Below are 20,157 nucleotides of genomic sequence, written 5' to 3'. Positions count from 1 at the left end.
ACAAAACCAAGTTTACAAAATATCTTTCCACAAATCCAGCACTACAAAGGATAATAGATGGAAAAACCCCAAAACAAGGATGGATTATGTTTGTGTGTTTCTCTTCTTTTGGTTTCATTACACCCTAGAAAAAGCAAGAAAGTAATCTTCCAATGAAACCAAAAGAAGAGAGACACACAAACATAATTCTACCTGTAACAACAAAAATAACAGGAAAAAACAATGATTGGTCCCTAATATCTTTCAACATCAATAGACTCAATTCCCCAATAAACAGACATAGACTAAAAGACTGGATACTTAAAGAGGAACCAACATTTGGCTATATACAGGAAACACACCTCAGTGACAAAGACAGCACTACCTCAGAGTAAAAGGCTAGTAAACAATTTTCCAAGCAAATGGTCTGCAGAAAAAAGCTGGAGTAGCCATTCTAATATAGAATAAAATTGACTTTCAACCCAAAAGCCATCAAAAAAGATAAGGAAGAACACTTCAAAGGACAAATCCACCAAGATGAACTCTCAGTCCTGAATATATATGCTCCAAATGCAAGAGCTCCTACACTCATAAAGAAACCTTACTAAAGCTCAAAGCACATATTGCACTTCACACAATAACAGTGGGAGACTTCAACATCCCACTCTCATCAATGGACAGATCATGGGAACAGAAACTAAACACAGACACAGAGAAACTAACAGAAGTTATGAACCAAATGGATTAACAGATAACTATAGAACATGTCATCCAAAAACAAAAGAATATACCTTCTTCTCAATACCTCATGGTACCTTCTCCAAAACTGACCATATGGGTTGGGGATTTAGCTCAGTGGTAGAGCGCTTGCCTAGCGAGCGCAAGGCCCTGGGTTCGGTCCCCAGCTCCAGAAAACAAACAAACAAACAAACAAACAAAACTGACCATATAATCAGTCACAAAACAGGCCTCAACAGATATAAGAAGATTGAAAGAATCCCATGCATCCTATCAGATCACCATGGCCTAAGGCTGGTTTTCAATAACAACAATAACAACAGAAAGCCCACATATACATGGAAGCTGAACAATGCTCTACTCAATGACAACTTGGTCAAGGAAGAAATAAAGAAAGAAATTAAGAAAGAGAGACTTTTTAGAATTTAATGAAAATGAAGACACAGCATACCCAAACTTATGGGGCACAATGAAGACAGTGCTAAGAGGAAAACTCATAGCTCTGAGTGCCTCCAAAAAGAAACAGGAGAGAGCATAAATTAGCAGCTTGACAGCACACCTAAAAGCTCTACAACAAAAAGAAGCAAATACACCCAAGATGTGTAGAAGGCAGGAAATAATCAAACTCAGGGCTGAAATCAACCAAATAGGAACAAAAAGGATTATACAAAGAATCAACAATACGAGGAGCTGGCTCATGAGAAAATCAACAAGATAGAAAAACCCTTAGCCAGACTAACCAGATGGCACAGAGAGAGTATCCAAATTAACAAAATCAGAAATGAAAAGGGAGACATAACAACAGAATCTGAGGAAATTCAAAATATCATCAGATCCTACTACATTGACCTACACATTGAAATGATCATCCATCATGATCAAGTAGGCTTCATTCTAGGAATGCAGGGATCATTCAATATATAGAAACCCATCAATGGAATCCACTATATAAACAAACTCAAAGAAAAAAATACACATGATCATCTCATTACATGCTAAAAAAGCATTTGACAAAATTCAATACCCCTTCATGATAAAAGTCTTGGAAAGTTCAGGAACTCAAGATCCATTCGTAAACATAGTAAAAGCAATATACATCAAATGAGTAGCCAACATCAAACTAATTGGAGAGAAACTTGAAGTGATCCCATTGAAATCAGGAACTAGACAAGGCTGCCCACTCTATCTATTCAGTATAGTACTGGAAGTCCTGGCTAAAGCAATCAGACAACACAAGAAGGTCAAAGGGATACAAAGTGGAAAAATAATTCAAAATATCACTATTTGCAGATGATATGATAGTATTCATAATTGATCCCAGAGAAGTCCTAAGCTCCGATATACAACTTCAGCAAAGTTTTGGGTATAAAATTAACAGAAACAAATCAATAGCTTTCCTGTACTCAAAGGATGAACAGGCTGAGAAAGAAATTAGGGAAAAAACACCCTTCATAATAGTCCCAAATAATGTAAAATACCTCGGTGTGACTCTAACCACGAAAGTGAAAGATCTCTAAGACAAGAACTTCAAGTCTCTGAAGAAAGAAATCTAAGAAGATTTCAGAAGATGGAAAGACCCATCTCATGGATTGGCAGGATTAATATAGAAAAAATGGCCATTTTGCCAAAAGCAATCTACAGATTCAGTGCAGTCCCCATCAGACTTCCAACTCAATTCTTCATACAGTTAGAAAGAACAATTTGCAAATTCATTTGGAATAATGAAAACCCAGATTAGTGGAAACTATCCTTAGCAATAAAAGAACTTTTGAGGGAATCACCATTCCTGACCTCAAGCAGTATTATAGAGCAATAGTCATAAAGACTGTATTGTATTAATACAGAGACAGGCAGGTAGATCAGTGGAATAGAAATGAAGACCCAGAAATGAACACACATACCTATGGTAACTTGATCTTTGACAAAGAAACTAAAACCATCCAGTGGAAAAAAGATAGCATTTTCAACTAATGATGCTGGTTCAACTGGAGGTCAGCTTGTAGAAGAATGCAAATGGATCCATTCTTATCACCCTGTAGAAAGCTTAAGTCCAAGTGGATCAAGGACCTCCACATAAAACCAGATACACTCAAATTAATAGAAGAAAAAGTGGGGAAGAGTCGAACATATGGGCACTGGGGGACATTTCCTGAACACAACACCAATGGCTTATGCTCTAAGGTCAAGAGTCAACAAATGGGACCTCATAAATCTGCAAAGCCTATGCAAGGCAAAGGACACTCTCATTAGGACAAACCAGCAACCAACAGATTGGAAAAAGATCTTTATCAATCATACATCCTGTAGAGGGCTAATATCCAAAATATACAAAGAACTCAAGAAGTTAGGCTTCAGAGAATTAAATAACCATATTAAAAATGGAATATAGATCTAAACAAAGAATTCTCAGATTAGGAATCTTGAATGGCTGAGAAGTACCTAAAGAAATGTTCCACATCCTTAATCATCAGGGAAATGTAAATTAAAACAACCCTGAGATTCCACTTCACACCAGTCAGAATGGCTAAGATAAAACAATGGTGACAATAGATGCTGGTGAGGATGTGGAGAAGGAGGAACACTCCTCCATTGTTGGTAGGATTGCAAGCTGGCACATCTACTCTGGAAATCAATCCAGAGGTTCCTCAGAAAATTTGACATTGCACTTCCTGAGGACCCAACTGTACCCCTCCTGGGCATAAACCCAAATGATGCTCCAACATATAATAAAGACACATGCTCCACTATGCTCCTATTAGCCTTATTTATAATAGCCAGAAGCTGGAAAGAACTCAGATGCCCTCCAGCAGAGGAATGGATACAGAAAATATGGTACATCTACACAATGGAGTACTACTCAGCTATCAAAAACAGTGACTTTATGAAATTCATAGGCAAATGGATGGAACTAAAACCCTAACAAAGACAGAAGTTTGTACTAGGGAGTGGGGTATTGCTTTTGTTTTGGAAGAATATGGATTTTGGAACTTTGGATTTGGAAAGCAGTGGAATGCTTTAAATGGTGCTTAATGGGCTATCTTATTAGGCATGTGGAAATTTTTGTTATTTAAGAGTCATTTGAGGGGTTAGGGATTTAGCTCAGTGGTAGAGCGCTTGCCTGGGTTTGGTCCCCAGCTCCGAAAAAAAAGAAAAAAGAAAAAAAAAAAGAGTCATTTGAATTGTGCAGGCCTGCCCCAAGAGGTTTCAGAGGAAAAGAATTTCGGCATTTGCTGTAAAGTCTTCTTTTGTGGTATTTTGGTGAAGAATATAGCTGCTTTTTGCCCTTGTCTAAAGAGTCTGCCTGGGGCTAAGGTGATTAATTGCACTGAGAAAGGAATTCTCAGAAATGCCCATCATTCTCTGATTAAGTCTCATGAAGAGCATTTTAATGAAAAAAGGAAAATTGAGGAAGAAAAAAATACAAAATACATGGTTCAAGTATTACAGGGATATGTAGAAGTGAAATGGAGCTGAATCCTGTGTTCAAGAATATTGAAATTGAATTAAGGGAGTAATGACCTAAGGCAAGACCATCTAAGATCAGCTAAGTTAGGTCCAGGCAACTTAGTACAAACCTGTAGTTCCAGGAGACAGGCACACAGACCTCTAAATTCAAGGTCAATCTACAGAGCAAGATCCAGGACAGCCAAGCTTAGGCAGTGAAGGAGTTAGAAAAGAGGAAGCTAGTGATAATGTAATAGAACAAGGGGGTCATGGTCCAGTTACTGCAAGCATCAGAACTCACCACCTTTGGCCATGAGTCTCTGGTTTTTTATTTAAGAGAAGGGGACAATTGATTTTGACAATTTGATTTTGTGTTTTCAATTCTTTAAGGAGTGTTTGTGTTTCCTCTTTAAGCGCTTCTACTCGTTTACATGTGTTGTCCTGTATTTCCTTAAGGGAGTTATTTATGTCCTTCTTAAAGTCCTGTATCATCATCCTGAGATGTGATTTTAAAATCAAGTTTTGCTTCTCTGGTATTTTGGGATATATAGTATTTGCTTTGGTGGGAGAACTGGGTTCTGATGATTCCAGGTAATCTTGGTTTCTGTTTCTTAGGTTCTTGTGCTTGTCTCTGGCCATCTGGTTATCTCTGGTGTTTGCTAGTCTTGTTGTCTCTTACAGGAGTGGCTTGACCCTCCTGTAAGCCTGTGTATCTTTCATCCTGGAGACTGACTTTCTCCCATCTGGATCTGTGTCAAAGAGCTGTGTCACAGGGTCAGCTCTGGTGTAGGTTGAAACTGGAAGGATCCTGTCCCTGACTTCTCCTAGGTTCCTGTGTTCAGAGGGTTCCAGGCAGGTTCCTCTTGGGCCAGGAATGTGAGCAGAAGTGGTGGCCTGGGTCCTGCTAAGACTGAACCCCTGTGCCTCAGGGGTTGTCAGGGGGAGGGGTACTTCTAAGAGTCCTAAGAAATACTCAAGTTAATAATAATAAAAATCTAAAAAGTCAAACACCAAAAAAAAAACAAAAAAAAAAAAAAAAAAAAAAAAAAAAAAAAAAAAAAAAAAAAAAAAAAAAAAAAAAAAAAAAAAAATGGGATCAGGGGTACAGAGAGCTGTGGCATGGTCAGCCAGGCTCAGGCCTAAACCGGAAGGATCCTTTCTGAGACAGATCCTCTCTGAGACTACTCCTGGGTTCCTGTGTCCTAAGGGCTCCAGGTAGGTCCCTCTGAGTAGAAGTGATGGTTTTACCTCTGTTCTCAGGTATGTCAGCTCTGGCTGCAGTCAGAAACCCATAAGAGATCTTCATACATAGCCAGAGGACAGACAATACTAGGATGTTTTGAATCTCTTCCTTCACTGCCATTAATCCAGAAACTCTTCAATTTAGTCCTGGGTATATTTTTTGGACAAGTGAAGAAAGTGGCCATATTCATCACCAAAATAGCCCAAGAACAGTTTCCAGGCTACTTATTAATATTTTTCTCCTTTGAAACCTCTTGAGCTGAGCCATCATAATTTATATTGCTCTCAGCACCTCTGTGTTCCCTGCTTGTACTAGGGTGGCTCATTAAGCTTTGATTAAAGCATTTAACTGCTTTCCTAATCCAAAGTCCCAAAGTCCACATTCTCTGAATAAGCAACACAGGCCTATCATTGCAATACCCAGGACCTGGTCCCACCTTCTGTGCTAGGGAAGCATGACAGCATGTAGGCAGACATGGTCTGGGAGAGTAGCTGAGAGTTTTACATTTGGCATATAACAAGAAGAGAGAGGTGGTTGGGATGACGGGCTTTTGAACCCTCCTCCTTCATCCCCCCATGACATACTTTCTCCACCAAGGCCACACCTATTCCAACAACACTTCACCTCCTAATAGTGCCATGCCTTGGTGACTACTCAAAAACAGTGAACCATGCGTATTCAAACCATCATGTGGTTGTGGCAACACAGAGGAAATACAGTAGACTCCAATTATGAATCCATAATTTGATCTGGTGAATTCCAGTGTTAGAGGACACAGAAGACTCTCAAGAAAAACTTTTTTTTACATTTTATTATTATTATTTACTTTATATTATATCTCATACAGAGAGAGAGAGAGGGAGGGGGAATATGAATGGTTGTGCATATGAAGGCCAGAAGAAGAGAACTTTTCCAGTCTTTTCTCTCATTTCTTCTGGGTTCTGAGGCATAGGTGATTGGCTATTTTCTTGTCTCAGCCACCCAGCTTACCATAGGAGTACCAGGGCTAGAATTACAGAGATGAACCACCACATCTGGTGTTTGCACAGGTTCAGTACATTCTGGGATCTAACATAGGTGTCAGGGTTGTGTGGCTATGACCTTATTCTGCTGAGCTGTCTTGCTGGTACCTTTCACCATATTTTAAAGATATTTTATGGGAGTTGGAAGATGGCTCAGAGGTTAAGGGCATTTACTGCTCTTGCTGAGGATCTAGGTTCAGTTCCCAATAGCCACATGACAGCTCACAACTGCCCATGACTCCAGTTGTAGGATCTGCTATCTACTGGCCCCTGGGCTCCCAGCATGCATGTAGTCACACATGCAGACAGAACACTCATATACACAAAATAAAAGTTCTTTAAAAACATTTTGTGCATTAATACCATTTAATTTATATACTTTCCCCCTTATTTCTCATTTCTTGCTCCTTTCCTTGTCTTCACATTCTTTTCCTTCTTTTTTGTTTTATTTAATGCTACCTTTTCCCAAATCTTTCTTGAGTCCAATTTTTTACTGTTAATATGTTATGTTTATTACATTTTAACTTTATAGTGTACATTATTTTTCTACTTTTCTGTGGTTACTGATATCATAGTGGGTGTAATAAAGAGATTAAATGTTTTGTGTGATATATATGTACAATGTATGCTTACATGTGTCAGGTACAAGTGGAGGACAGAGAAGGATGTCAAGTGTTCTTCTCTATTATTCTCCACTCTCTTCCTTGGGACAGGGTATCCCGCTGAACCTGGAATTAGACTGGCCAGCAATAAGACCCAGAATCCTTCTGTCTGCCTTTTACAATATGGGGTGATAGGCCCAGTTATTAATAAGGGTGTTGGGATCCAAACTCAGGCTCAAACTGAGCTATAAACGCTATTTAACCATCTACCTAGCTAGATTCTTTTAAGAATATTTTTATTTTTGAAATTATACTTACCTCATTTTCCCTCTTCCCTTTCCTCTCTCCAACCTCTCCCAAAGACCATCTTGCAAACTCTGAAATTCATGACCTCTTTTTCTTTAGTCATTGTCTTAAACACACACACACACACACACACACCCCTCTAAATACATAAACACAATCTGCTCAGTCTCAGTCTATATGATATTATTTGTATTGGTCTCAAAGTTGACCACTTGGTATTGGTTTTATTTTATTTTGATTCTGAGTTTGTGTTGTTGATGTGACTGTTAATGGTAGTTTGTTTTCTCCACTTTGAGTAGTATGTAGGATTGAGGCCTCAAAAGAATACTCATTAAGCAGAAACCTATTCAAATAAATACATGAAAACACAAGAAATGTAAAAAGAAAAGGTAACAAGATTACTCCAGTAATTTATAACTCTTTAAGAATTGAATCCAAATATATAGAAATGAAAAAACTGACAAAGAACTCAAAAGTCTGATTTAAAATAATCAAGTACCTCAAAAGAGTTATATAATTAGATGAATAAAAGAAGTTAATTCAGAACTTTTATGAGAATGTCAGCAACCAGGACGAGAAAAACAATCAATACTCTATCTAAATGAGAAAGATGCGGAAAGATGGTTGTAATATTTATGTATCTGTGTTACAACAAGAGCTATTTAAAAACCAGAAATAGAAGACTAGAGAGATGGCTAAGTGGTTAAGAGCATCACTGCTCTTAGAAAGGACCAGGGTTTGATCGATACCCAGCACCCACATTTGATTAACAATTGTTTGTAACTCCAGTTCCAAGGTTTACTCTTCTGACCTTCTCAAGTACTGGGGTACATGCAGTGCATAGCCATACTTCAGGCAAACATTCAGGTACATAAAATGAAAACAAATCTAAAAGAATCAGAAGCAGGCAAATCATGGTGTACATACACAGCAATGGTTGTACATAATATGTGCATTATAGTCTGCATATCTCTGCTTAAAAATACATTGAAAATATCTTTTAATTTAAATTTTTTCTTGGTAGATTAAAATGCACATGCAATGGCTGAGAATTCTTAAATTATTGCTCAAAAAGGAAAGCAAATTTCTGATTTCTTTTTTAAAAAATAGATGTTTGGTATAAAATATATAAAAGAAAGATTAATCCCATTTGAACAAATATCTTCGGGTATCATGCTTATTACTTGTACTTAATGTTTTATAATTGCTGTGACTTATATCTTTTTGCTGTGTATGTACACATGATTATAGGGGCATAGTGTACATATGAAATGATAGAAGAAAAAAACTGTTATCTTTGAATGTGTACACTCTTTATTAATAGTGTCAGTCTTGGGCTAATGATGTGGCTCACATGGTGAAGGTGCTTGCGGCCTGGAAAGAAATAAGGAAAGCTTGCCACACTGTCAAAGAAGAAACTAAATACTAATCCAGCTTCTTGGTGAAATAGACATTGTTAAAATTATTTGAAGATATATTCAATTTGCTTCATGGTGTGCATTACTGTTTCAAATGACATACTTTTCTAAAGCAGTAGTTTTTCTCTTACCTTGAAGAATGTGCTTATAGAGTCACCTTTGTTATTCCATTCCTCCTAATAAAAATTAGAGAAAAACATTTAGAAATTTGCCTCTCAAGTCAACAATAGGGGTAGATGTTATTTGTTTCATTTTAGAAACCTATTTAAATCACCTTCAGAAGAACATAGAATTTGACATTAGTTTTGTTTTGTATGTATACATGTTTTGCCTGCACATAGGTATGTGCACTATATGTCTGGAGGTACTCTTTCTTTAAATTAAACGCACAAACTAGATAGAGTCACAGGCTCAGATTTGCATATGAAGAGAGAACAAACAGTGTGTCTTTTTGGTTCCGGGTAACCTCACTTGGTACCATTTCTCCAGCTTCATCTATTTACCTTTAAATTTCATCATTCTTTATAGCTGAATAAAATAATATGCTTATCCTAGGAGTAGTGGGTCATTGATTGAACCCCCAGTGCCAGGTCTGAGATACCAAGCCTTGTTTATCTACTTATTTTCTTACCAGAACTAGATGACAAGACCTTAATGTTGAAGGTATCACCTACAAGATGCAAGATTTAGAGAATTAAGCTGGAACTTAGCTGGAAGCTCCCTGCTGCCTAGTTTTCATAGTCCTGAGAGGTGGTATGCAGGCTCCCGGAGAAGTAAGGCATCAATGGACTTAACCTACCTATGAACTCAATGATCTGAGTACCAATCTGCCAGGCCAGTGGTGCCCATTAGTATAACAATAGCACAACTGTTATGGGGGTAACCAACCTCTCCAAGATCGAATTGTTATGGGGGTAGCCAACCTCTCCAAGATCTGATTGTTATGGGGGTAGCCAACCTCTCCAAGATCTGATTGTTATGGGGGTAGCCAACCTCTCCAAGATCAGATTTGAGGCTTGTTCCACAAGAAGGAACACATGCACCATTTTACAAACCCAGTAAAAAACTTACTACTATTTCTTAGCTAACCAGACAACATCAAACTACCTTCTAAATATATTCACAGACATAGGGTACTTTTGGCCTTAATTAGAGAATCTCTTAGCCATAATCAGGTAAATGCAAAGAAAAGGACTGTGTAAGGTGCTAAGAGTAGAGGCTAGCTGAGGGATCAGCCCTAAACACCATGTATACCACTTTCTTCATTTCAGAAGAGGGGTCCAAAAGAATGTAAGAGCTAGAAGGGAGGGGGAGGAGTGGTGAGATGTCATTTTCTAAGTATGACAGCCATGGTAATGATGAAGTCACATCAGTAACACCTGCTGGCATTGGTCAGTTTCAACCAACAGATTCTATGAGAGGAAGCTTTGTCTTTAATCATGTGACCACCAGCTCTAATGCATACGCTAAACCATCAATCCGGAAAGGGATTTGTAGGGAATAAGAGGAGCTGGCAAGGGTGGGAAGGAAATAAGAAACAGTGGGAGTGGGTAGTAACCAGAATTCATTACATACATGTGTAAAATTATCAAACAATTTTTATGAATAAGGAAAGATCAACTGATGCAGTCCAAGAAGATCAAGATAAGCATCTCTAGCAACTTAGCAGAGATGCACGCGCTAATGTCATTGAGAACGTGGTTGTGACAGAAAAATGGAAGATCCCCAAAGGAGTGACCCTGACAAAACACTTCTGTTAAAGGACCTCTCAGGGATGTCTCATGGCATTGAAGTCAGGGATACAGGGTTGGCAATCACCACCAATTGAAACAGTTTGAAGACTGGCTTCATCTAGTTTAACACTAAATGTTTGTGGTGAGTGAGAAGTACTAACCTAGGAAGAACTGGCATGATCATTGTGGGCCATAGCTACCTTGATAGGTGCTCATGAAAGATACCAAAAACAGCTTTGTCACCGCACTTTCCAATGCTTTTGTATTTGGCAAACACAACAAACCATTTGTCTTTCTACTTCATAGAAAGGGAATCCACTTCATTATTGCTGAAGAGAGAACAGCAGCCAAACAGTGTTAAAAGTGTTATGTGGGAGAGATTATTCTACTCTTTACATTAAGTCTCTACAGCATATGTTTACATGTGTCTGCACAGTAGCACTCGAGAAGGAGAGCTTGATTGGCTAAAAGTGCTGAGTTGATTGAAATTCAGTAAGGAATAGGACAGTTTGCCAAGGTTACATAAGAAGTTTGAGACAGTCACTCGTTGTACTCTTGATACCTGTTTTATAAGAAAGTAAAGAACTTCAAATCCCAATATTTCTAATATTTTTAAGTTGTAGTATTTTATACTAAACTATTTTATTTTCATTTTTCTATATTATAATTGGCTAATTAGAGATTTTTTATTATTTTCAGATAACAAAAATGTATAAATATCAAAAAATAATCTAATTTTTCCCACTACAGTAATTTTTGTGTGGTTTCTGCATTGTCCTAGCTAGGATTATAAGAAAGCAGCCTAACCAAAGCAACTCAGGGGGTAAAAGGATTTATTTATGACGGTTCCACAGTCAGGACAGGAACTCAAACAGGGCAGGAACCTAGATGCAGGAGCTGATGTGGAGGCCTTGGTGCAGTGCTGCTTACTGGTTTGCTCCTTTCTTGCTCAGCCTGCTTTCTTATAGCACCCAGGACCACACGTGATACCCAGTGATAGCCCAGCCTACATTGGACTGTGCCCTCACATCAGTCACTAATTAAGAAAATGTTCTATAGGCTTGCCCATAGAATGCCAGTCTGATGGAGGCATTTTCTTAGTTGAGGCTCCCTGGTCCAAAATGACTCTGGGATGTGTCAAGTGACATAAAACAAGCCTGAACATTTTTATAATAATTTTTGCAGCTTCCTGTCACTATTCTGAGGACAACTTTTGTTTAAAACTTTGCTTTTTAATTTTTTGTTTGTTTTGTTCATTCTTCGATACAGGGTTTCTCTGTGTAGCCTTGGCTCTCCTGGATCTTACTCTGCAGAGCAGGCTGACCTTGAACTTACAGAGATCTGCTTACCTCTGCCTCCTAAGTGCTGGGAATAAAGGCACACACCACCAGCAGCAACTATTTTTTAATATGGGAATTAAAATGGGATTTTCTATTTAATTATTTTACATTTTAAAGGATAATTACATCATTTCCCCTTCCCTTCCACCTCCAAGTCCTCACATATACTATTCCTAGATATTTTTTTTTCTGTTTATATTTTTTTTTTTTTTTTTTTTTTTTTTTTTTTTTTTTTTTTTTTTTTTTTTTTTTTTATATTTTTTTTTTATTATTAACTTGAGTATTTCTTATATACATTTCGAGTGTTATTCCCTTTCCTGGTTTCCGGCAAACATCCCCTCCCCCTCCCCTTCCTTATGGGTGTTCCCTCCCAACCTCCCCCATTGCTGCCCCTCTCCCAACAGTCTAGTTCACTAGGGGTTCAGTCTTAGCAGGACCCAGGGCTTCCCTTCCACTGGTGCTCTTACTAGGATATTCATTGCAACCTCACGAGGTCAGAGTCCAGGGTCAGTCCATGTATAGTCTTTTGGGTAGTGGCTTAGTCCCTGGAAGCTCTGGTTGGTTGGCATTGCTGTACATATGGGGTCTTGAGCTCCTTCAAGCTCTTCCAGTTCTTTCTCTGATTCCTTCAACAGGGGTCCTGTTCTCAGTTCAGTGGTTTCCTGCTGGCATACGCCTCTGTATTTGCTGTATTCTGGCTGTGTCTCTCAGGAGCGATCTGCATTCACATTTTGATCATCCGTCTTGAGTTTCATTTGTTCTAGGCATCTAGGGTAATTCAAGCATTTGGGCTAATAGCCACTTATCAATGAGTACATACCATGTATGTCTTTCTGTGATTGGGTTAGCTCACCAGGATGATAGTTTCCAGTTCCAACCATTTGCCTACTTAATTTCACAAAGTCATTGTTTTTGATGGCTGAGTAATATTCCATTGTGTAGATGTACCACATTTTCTGTATCCATTCCTCTGTTGAAGGGCATCTGGGTTCTTTCCAGCTTCTGGCTATTATGAATAAGGCTTATGAACATAGTGGAGCACGTGGTTTTTTTATATGTTGGGGCATCTTTTGGGTATATGCCCAAGAGAGGTATAGCTGGATCCTCAGGCAGTTCAATGTCCAATTTTCTGAGGAACCTCCAGACTGATTTCCAGAATGGTTGTAGCAGTCTGCAACCCCACCAACAATGGAGGAGTGTTCCCTTTCTCCACATCCTCGCCAGCATTTGCTGTCACCTGAGTTTTTGATCTTAGCCATTCTCACTGGTGTGAGGTGAAATCTCAGGGTTGTTTTGATTTGCATTTCCCTTTATGACTAACGATGTTGAACATTTCTTTAGGTGTTTCTCAGCCATTCGGCATTCCTCAGCTGTGAATTCTCTGTTTAGCTCTGAACCCCATTTTTTAATAGGGTTATTTGTCTCCCTGCTGTCTAACTTCTTCAGTTCTTTGTATATTTTGGATATAAGCCCTCTATCTGTTGTAGGATTGGTAAAGATCTTTTCCCAATCTGTTGGTTGCCGTTTTGTCCTAACCACAGTGTCCTTTGCCTTACAGAAGCTTTGCAGTTTTATGAGATCCCATTTGTCGATTCTTGATCTTAGAGCATAAGCCATGGGTGTTTTGTTCAGGAAATTTTTTCCAGTGCCCATGTGTTCCAAATGCTTCCTAGTTTTTCTTCTATTAGTTTGAGTGTATCTGGTTTGATGTGGAGGTCCTTGATCCACTTGGACTTAAGCTTTGTACAGGGTGATAAGCATGGATCGATCTGCATTCTTCTACATGTTGACCTCCAGTTGAACCAGCACCATTTGCTGAAAATGCTATCTTTTTTTTCCATTGGATGGTTTTGGCCTTTGTCAAAAAATCAAGTGCCCATAGGTGTGTGGGTTCATTTCTGGTCTTCAATTCTGTTCCATTGGTCTATCTGTCTGTCTCTGTACCAATACCATGCAGTTTTTATCACTATTGCTCTGTAATACTGCTTGAGATCTGGGATAGTGATTCCCCCTGAAGTCCTTTTATTGTTGAGGATAGTTTTAGCTATCCTGGGTTTTTTTGTTATTCCAGATGAATTTGCAGATTGTTCTGTCTAACTCTTTGAAGAATTGGATTGGTATTTTGATGGGGATTGCATTGAATCTGTAGATCGCTTTTGGTAGAATGGCCATTTTTACTATATTAATCCTAGCCAATCCATGAGCATGGGAGATCTTTCCATCTTCTGAGATCTTCTTCAATTTCTTTCTTCAGAGTCTTGAAGTTCCTATTGTACAGATCTTTCCTTGCTTGGTTAAAGTCACACCGAGGTACTTTAAATTATTTGGATCTATTATGAAGGGTGTCATTTCCTAATTTCTTTCTCGCCTGTTTTTTTTGTGTAGAGGAAGGCTACTGATTTATTTGAGTTAATTTTATACCCAGCTACTTTGCTGAAGTTGTTTATCAGCTTTAGTAGTTCTCTGGTGGAACTTTTTGGGATCACTTAAATATACTATCATATCATCTGCAAATAGTGATATTTTGACTTCTTCTTTTCCGATCTGTATCCCCTTGACCTCCTTTTTGTTGTCTGATTGCTCTGGCTAGAACTTCAAGAACTATATTGAATAAGTAGGGAGAGAGGGCAGCCTTGTCTAGTCCCTGATTTTAGTGGGATTGCTTCAAGTTTCTTCCATTTAGTTTAATGTTAGCAACTGGTTTGCTGTATATGGCTTTTTACTATGTTTAGGTATGGGCCTTGAATTCTATTCTTTCCAGGACTTTTATCATGAAGGGTGTTGAATTTTGTCAAATGCTTTTCAGCATCTAATGAAATGATCATGTGGTTTTGTTCTTTCAGTTTGTTTATATAATGGATCACGTTGATGGTTTTCTCAGATATTAAACCATCCCTGCATGCCTGGGATGAAGCCTACTTGATCATGGTGAATGATTGTTTTGATGTGCTCTTGGATTCGGTTTGCCAGAATTTTATTGTGTATTTTTGCATCGATATTCATAAGGGAAATTGGTCTGAAGTTCTCTTTCTTTGTTGGGTCTTTGTGTGGTTTAGGTATAAGAGTAATTGTGGCTTCATAGAAGGAGTTCGTTAGTGCTCCATCTGTTTCAATTTTGTGGAATAGTTTGGATAATATTGGTACGAGGTCTTCTATGAAGGTCTGATAGAATTCTGCACTAAACCCGTCTGGACCTGGGCTCTTTTTGGTTGGGAGACCTTTAATGACTTCTTCTATTTCCTTAGGAGTTATGGGGTTGTTTAACTGGTTTATCTCTTCCTGATTTAACTTCGGTACCTGGTATCTGTCTAGGAAATTGTCCATTTCCTGCAGATTTTCAAGTTTTGTTGAATATAGGCTTTTATACTAAGATCTAATGATTTTTTGAATTTCCTCTGAATCTGTAGTTATGTCTCCCTTTTCATTTCTGATTTTGTTAATTTGGACACACACTCTGTGTCCTCTCGTTAGTCTGGCTAAGGGTTCATCTATCTTGTTGATTTTCTCAAAGAACCAACTTTTGGTTCTGTTGATTCTTTCTATGGTCCTTTTTGTTTCTACTTGGTTGATTTCGGCTCTGAGTTTGATTATTTCCTGCCTTCTACTCCTCCTGGGTGTATTTGCTTCTTTTTGTTCTAGAGCTTTTAGGTGTGCTGTCAAGCTGCTGACATATGCTCTTTCCTGTTTCTTTCTGCAGGCACTCAGCGCTATGAGTTTTCCTCTTAGCACAGCTTTCATTGTGTCCCATAAGTTTGGGTATGTTGTATCTTCATTTTCATTAAATTCTAAAAAGTTTTTAATTTCTTTCTTTATTTCTTCCTTGACCAGGTTATCATTGAGTAGAGCATTGTTCAATTTCCACGATATGTGGGCATTCTTCCCTTATTGTTATTGAAGACCAGTTTTAGGCGTGGGTGGTCTGATAGCACGCATGGGATTATTTCTATCTTTCTGTACCTGTTGAGGCCCATTTTTTTTGACCAATTATATGGTCAATTTTGGAGAAAGTACCATGAGGAGCTGAGAAGAAGGTATATCCTTTTGCTTTAGGATAGAATGTTCTATAAATATCTGTTAAGTCCATTTGGCTCATGACTTCTCTTAGTCTGTCTACGTCTCTGTTTAATTTCTGTTTCCATGATCTGTCCATTGATGAGAGTGGGGTGTTGAAATCTCCTACTATTATTGTGTGAGGTGTAATGTGTGTTTTGAGCTTTAGTAAGGTTTCTTTTACGTATGTAGGTGCCCTTGTATTTGGGGCATAGATATTTAGGATTGAGAGTTCATCTTGGTGGATTTTTCCTTTGATGAATATGAAGTGTCCTTCCTTATCTTTTTTGATGACTTTTAGTTGAAAATTGACTTTATTTGATATTAGAATGGCTACTCCAGCTTGCTTCTTCCGACCATTTGCTTGGAAAGTTGTTTCCCAGCCTTTCACTCTGAGGTAGTGTCTGTCTTTGTCACTGAGGTGTGTTTCCTGTAGGCAGCAGAATGCAGGGTCCTCGTTGCGTATCCAGTTTGTTAATCTATGTCTTTTTATTGGGGAGTTGAGGCCATTGATGTTGAGAGATATTAAGGAATAGTGATTATTGCTTCCTGTTGTATTCATATTTGGATGTGAGGTTATGTTTGTGTGCTTTTCTTCTCTTTGTTTTGTTGCCAAGGCGATTAGTTTCTTGCTTCTTCTAGGGTATAGCTTGCCTCCTTATGTTGGGCTTTACCATTTATTATCTTTTGTAGTGCTGGATTTGTAGAAAGATATTGTGTAAATTTGGTTTTGTCATGGAATATCTTGGTTTCTCCATCTATGTTGATTGAGAGTTTTGCAGGATACAGTAACCTGGTCTGGCATTTGTGTTCTCTTAGGGTCTGTATGACATCAGTCCAGGATCTTCTGGCCTTCATAGTTTCTTAAAAGTCTGGTGTGATTCTGATAGGTCTGCCTTTATATGTTACTTGACCTTTTTCCCTTACTGCTTTTAATATTCTTTTCTTATTTTGTGCGTTTGGTGTTTTGACTATTATGTGACGGGAGGTGTTTCTTTTCTGGTAATCTATTTGGTGTTCTGTAGGTTTTTTGTATGCCTATGGGTATCTCTTTTTTAGGTTAGGGAAGTTTTCTTCTATGATTTTGTTGAAGATATTTACTGGTCCTTTGAGCTGGGAGTCTTCACTCTCTTCTATACCTATTATCCTTAGGTTTGATCTTTCATTGAGTCCTGGATTTCCTGTATGTTTTGGACCAGTAGCTTTTTTGCTTTTACATTATCTTTGACAGTTGAGTCAATGATTTCTATGGAATCTTCTGCTCCTGAGATTCTCTCTTCCATCTCTTGTATTCTGTTGGTGATGCTTGTATCTACAGCCCTTGTCTCTTCTTTTGGTTTTCTATATCCAGGGTTGTTTCCATGTGTTCTTTCTTGATTGCTTCTATTTCCATTTTTAATTCCTTCAACTGTTTGATTGTGTTTTCCTGGAATTCTTTCAGGGATTTTTGTGACTCCTCTCTATGGGCTTCTACTTGTTTATTTATGTTTTCCTGAATTTTTAGGAATTTTTATGATTCCTCTCTGTAGGCTTTACTTGTTTGTTTATGTTTTCCTGTGTTTCTCTAAGTGAGTTCTTCATGTCTTTCTTGAAGTCCTCCAACATCATGATCAAATATGATTTTGAGACTAGATCTTGCTTTTCTGGTGTGTTTGGATATTCTGTGTTTGCTTTGGTGGGAGAATTGGGCTCCGATGATGCCATGTAGTCTTGGTTTCTGTTGCTTGGGTTCCTGCGCTTGCCTCTCGCCATCAGATTATCTCTAGTGTTACTTTGTTCTGCTATTTCTGACAGTGGCTAGACTGTCTTATAAGCCTGTGTTTCAGGAGTGCTGTAGACCTGTTTTCCTGTTTTCTTTCAGCCAGTTATGGGGACAGAGTGTTCTGCTTTCGGGCACGTAGTTTTTCTTTTCTACAGGTCTTCAGCTGTTCCTGTGAGCCTGTGTCTTGAGTTCACCAGGCAAGTCGTTTGTAGCAGAAAAGTTTGTCTTACCTGTGGTCCCCAGGCTCAAGTTTGCTAGTGGGGTGTTGCCTATGAGCTCTCCACGGCCTCAGCAGCCAGGAAGATCTGCGCCGCCCCTTCCTGGGAGGTTCAGTGCACCAGTATTCTAGATCGCTTTTGTTTTCCTCTGGGGTCAGTACTGTGTGCAGCGTGCAGTCTCTTCTGGTTTCCAGGCGTGTCCTCTCTGAAGGTTTAGCTCTCCCTCCCACGGGATTTGGGTGCAGAGAACTGTTTATCCGGTCGGTCCTTCAGGTGCGGTGTCTCAGACGCAGTGGATCTGCTGCCCTGGGCCCTCCTCACGGGTACCCAGAGGTCAGATACAGTTTCCTCCTGGGCCAGGGATGGGCAGGTGGCAGCGCAGGTCTCCGCTCTGCTGCCTCAGGAGAGCCCGCCTGACCAGGCGGGCAAGAACTCCTCCAGGGGGCCTGGGAGCAGAGAGCTGCTGAAGGCAGGGATCCTACGCTGGTCCGGGAGTCTCCTAGATATTTTTAATTCATGGCTATTGTAAGTTGAAAATATCAGTAATTAAAAAATGCTTTTATATTAGTTACTTTTCTATCATTATGTTAAAACACTGTGACTGAGGTAACCTATAAATGAAAGAGTTTATTTGAGCTTATGTTTCCAGAGGAGTGAATCAGAAGCTAGAAGCTAAGAAACTTCAAGCTGTAGGAAGCCAAGAGAGCTAATTTGAAGTGGTTTGAAGTTTTTAATTCTCAAAAACCACCTTTAATAACCTATTTCCTCCAACATAGCCATACTTCCTAAGCTTTTTAAAATGTCTCACCAACTGGAGGCCAGTTATTCATATGCCTAAGACTAGGAATATCTTATTCAAACCACCACATATACCTAAATAATAAAATACTATAGCCTAGCATACTCCTCAAAACTGCTCAGAACATTTCTGTTCACATTTTGACAAAATCATCTAATGTTGTTTTATAGTGAAGGGCCATGAGATGGTGTAGTGGATACAGGCACTGACTGCTAAATATGATGACCTGAGTTCAAGTCATAGGACTCACATGGTAGGAGAAAACTGACGTGTTCAGGTCATCCTCTGACCTCCACGTGCATACTGTGGCACTTGCATGAGCATGTGTACACACAGACACACAAACACAAATAAATAAGTAAAAAATTAATTGTAATAAAAATTAAATATTTGATAGAATTTAGTGAATACTATACTGAAAGTAAAAATGCCAAGTAACCATATAGATATACTTTATCATTGTCCTAATTATGTGTAATGTTTGTAAATCGGAAATTTTAGAGTATCAAGTACTAAATTATAATTGTATCATATTTTGGTCCTGATTTCAACAGCTGTAATGTAAAGACACAGAACTATCCCAAAGTCTTACTTTAAGCCAAAGGTAGTATCTTAGTCCCTCCAGCATGTTCTGAGGAACTTCCCTCATACTGGGTAATTTGTTAAAATGCAAATTTATTGTTTATATCATCAAAGTGCCTGGAGACTTGGTGTACCATAGGGTCTGTTCTCACGTTTGATGCCTTTTATGACAGAAGAGGCAGTCAAGCTCCCTTGCACCTCTTCTACAAAGATACTTACAGTACAGTGATTCTTAAATTCTCCAAGGCCCAACCTGTTGATGCTAATGCCCAAAGCCTCGCCCATGATAGAAGGACTGGAAGGATACCAGCTTCCAGATGTTACTATGAGGATGGTCTGTACAAAGCACATTGAGTAAACATGATTTTCAGGATTCTCTTCTAAATAATCTCACATTTTCACACTTAAGTGAATGGATTTATTCTCTCTAAAACCAACAATCCTGTTTTCTTTCTTTCTTTTTTTTCATAGATTTTCTGTGAAGACCCTGATTGATCGGTCTTGCTTTGAAACAATTGATGATTCTTCTCCTGAATTTAATAACTTTGCAGCTGTTCTGGAGCAAATTCTAAGTCACCGGCTGAAAGGTAACAACTTTGATGTATTATTTATTTTCCCTGACAAATTCCTTGCACGAAGATAAACTTTGTCAGTTTACATCCCCTTGATCTCATTTTGTTGTCTAATTGCTCGAGCTAGAACTTCAAATACTGTATTGAATAGGTATGGGAAGAGTGGGGAACCTTGCCTTGTCCCTGATTTTAGTGGATTGCTTCAGGTATCTCTTTATTTAATTTGGTATTGGCTGTTGGTTTGTTGCTTTTACTGTGTTTAGGTCTGGACCTTGAATTCCTCTCTCTCCAATAGTTTTAACATGAAGGGGTGTTGAATTTTGTCAAGTGCTTTTTCAGCATCTAATGA

General features: G+C 38.6%; 1 protein-coding gene across 2 annotated transcripts in view; it reads left to right on the top strand.

The window, feature by feature from the left end:
* Window positions 1-20,157, top strand: part of Rundc3b (RUN domain containing 3B) — a 129,326-nt gene that overhangs the window by 11,227 nt on the left and 97,942 nt on the right. For both annotated transcript variants that reach the window (XM_032907030.1, XM_032907029.1), the window contains exon 2: window positions 19,708-19,823. In XM_032907030.1, coding sequence (XP_032762921.1) covers window positions 19,708-19,823 — 116 coding nt within the window. The remainder of the gene's footprint in view (window positions 1-19,707; window positions 19,824-20,157) is intronic.

This window comes from Rattus rattus, chromosome 6 (assembly GCF_011064425.1).
Source record: "Rattus rattus isolate New Zealand chromosome 6, Rrattus_CSIRO_v1, whole genome shotgun sequence".
Taxonomy (NCBI): Eukaryota; Metazoa; Chordata; class Mammalia; order Rodentia; family Muridae; genus Rattus; species Rattus rattus.
This window is presented reverse-complemented; position numbering and strand designations above follow the sequence as displayed.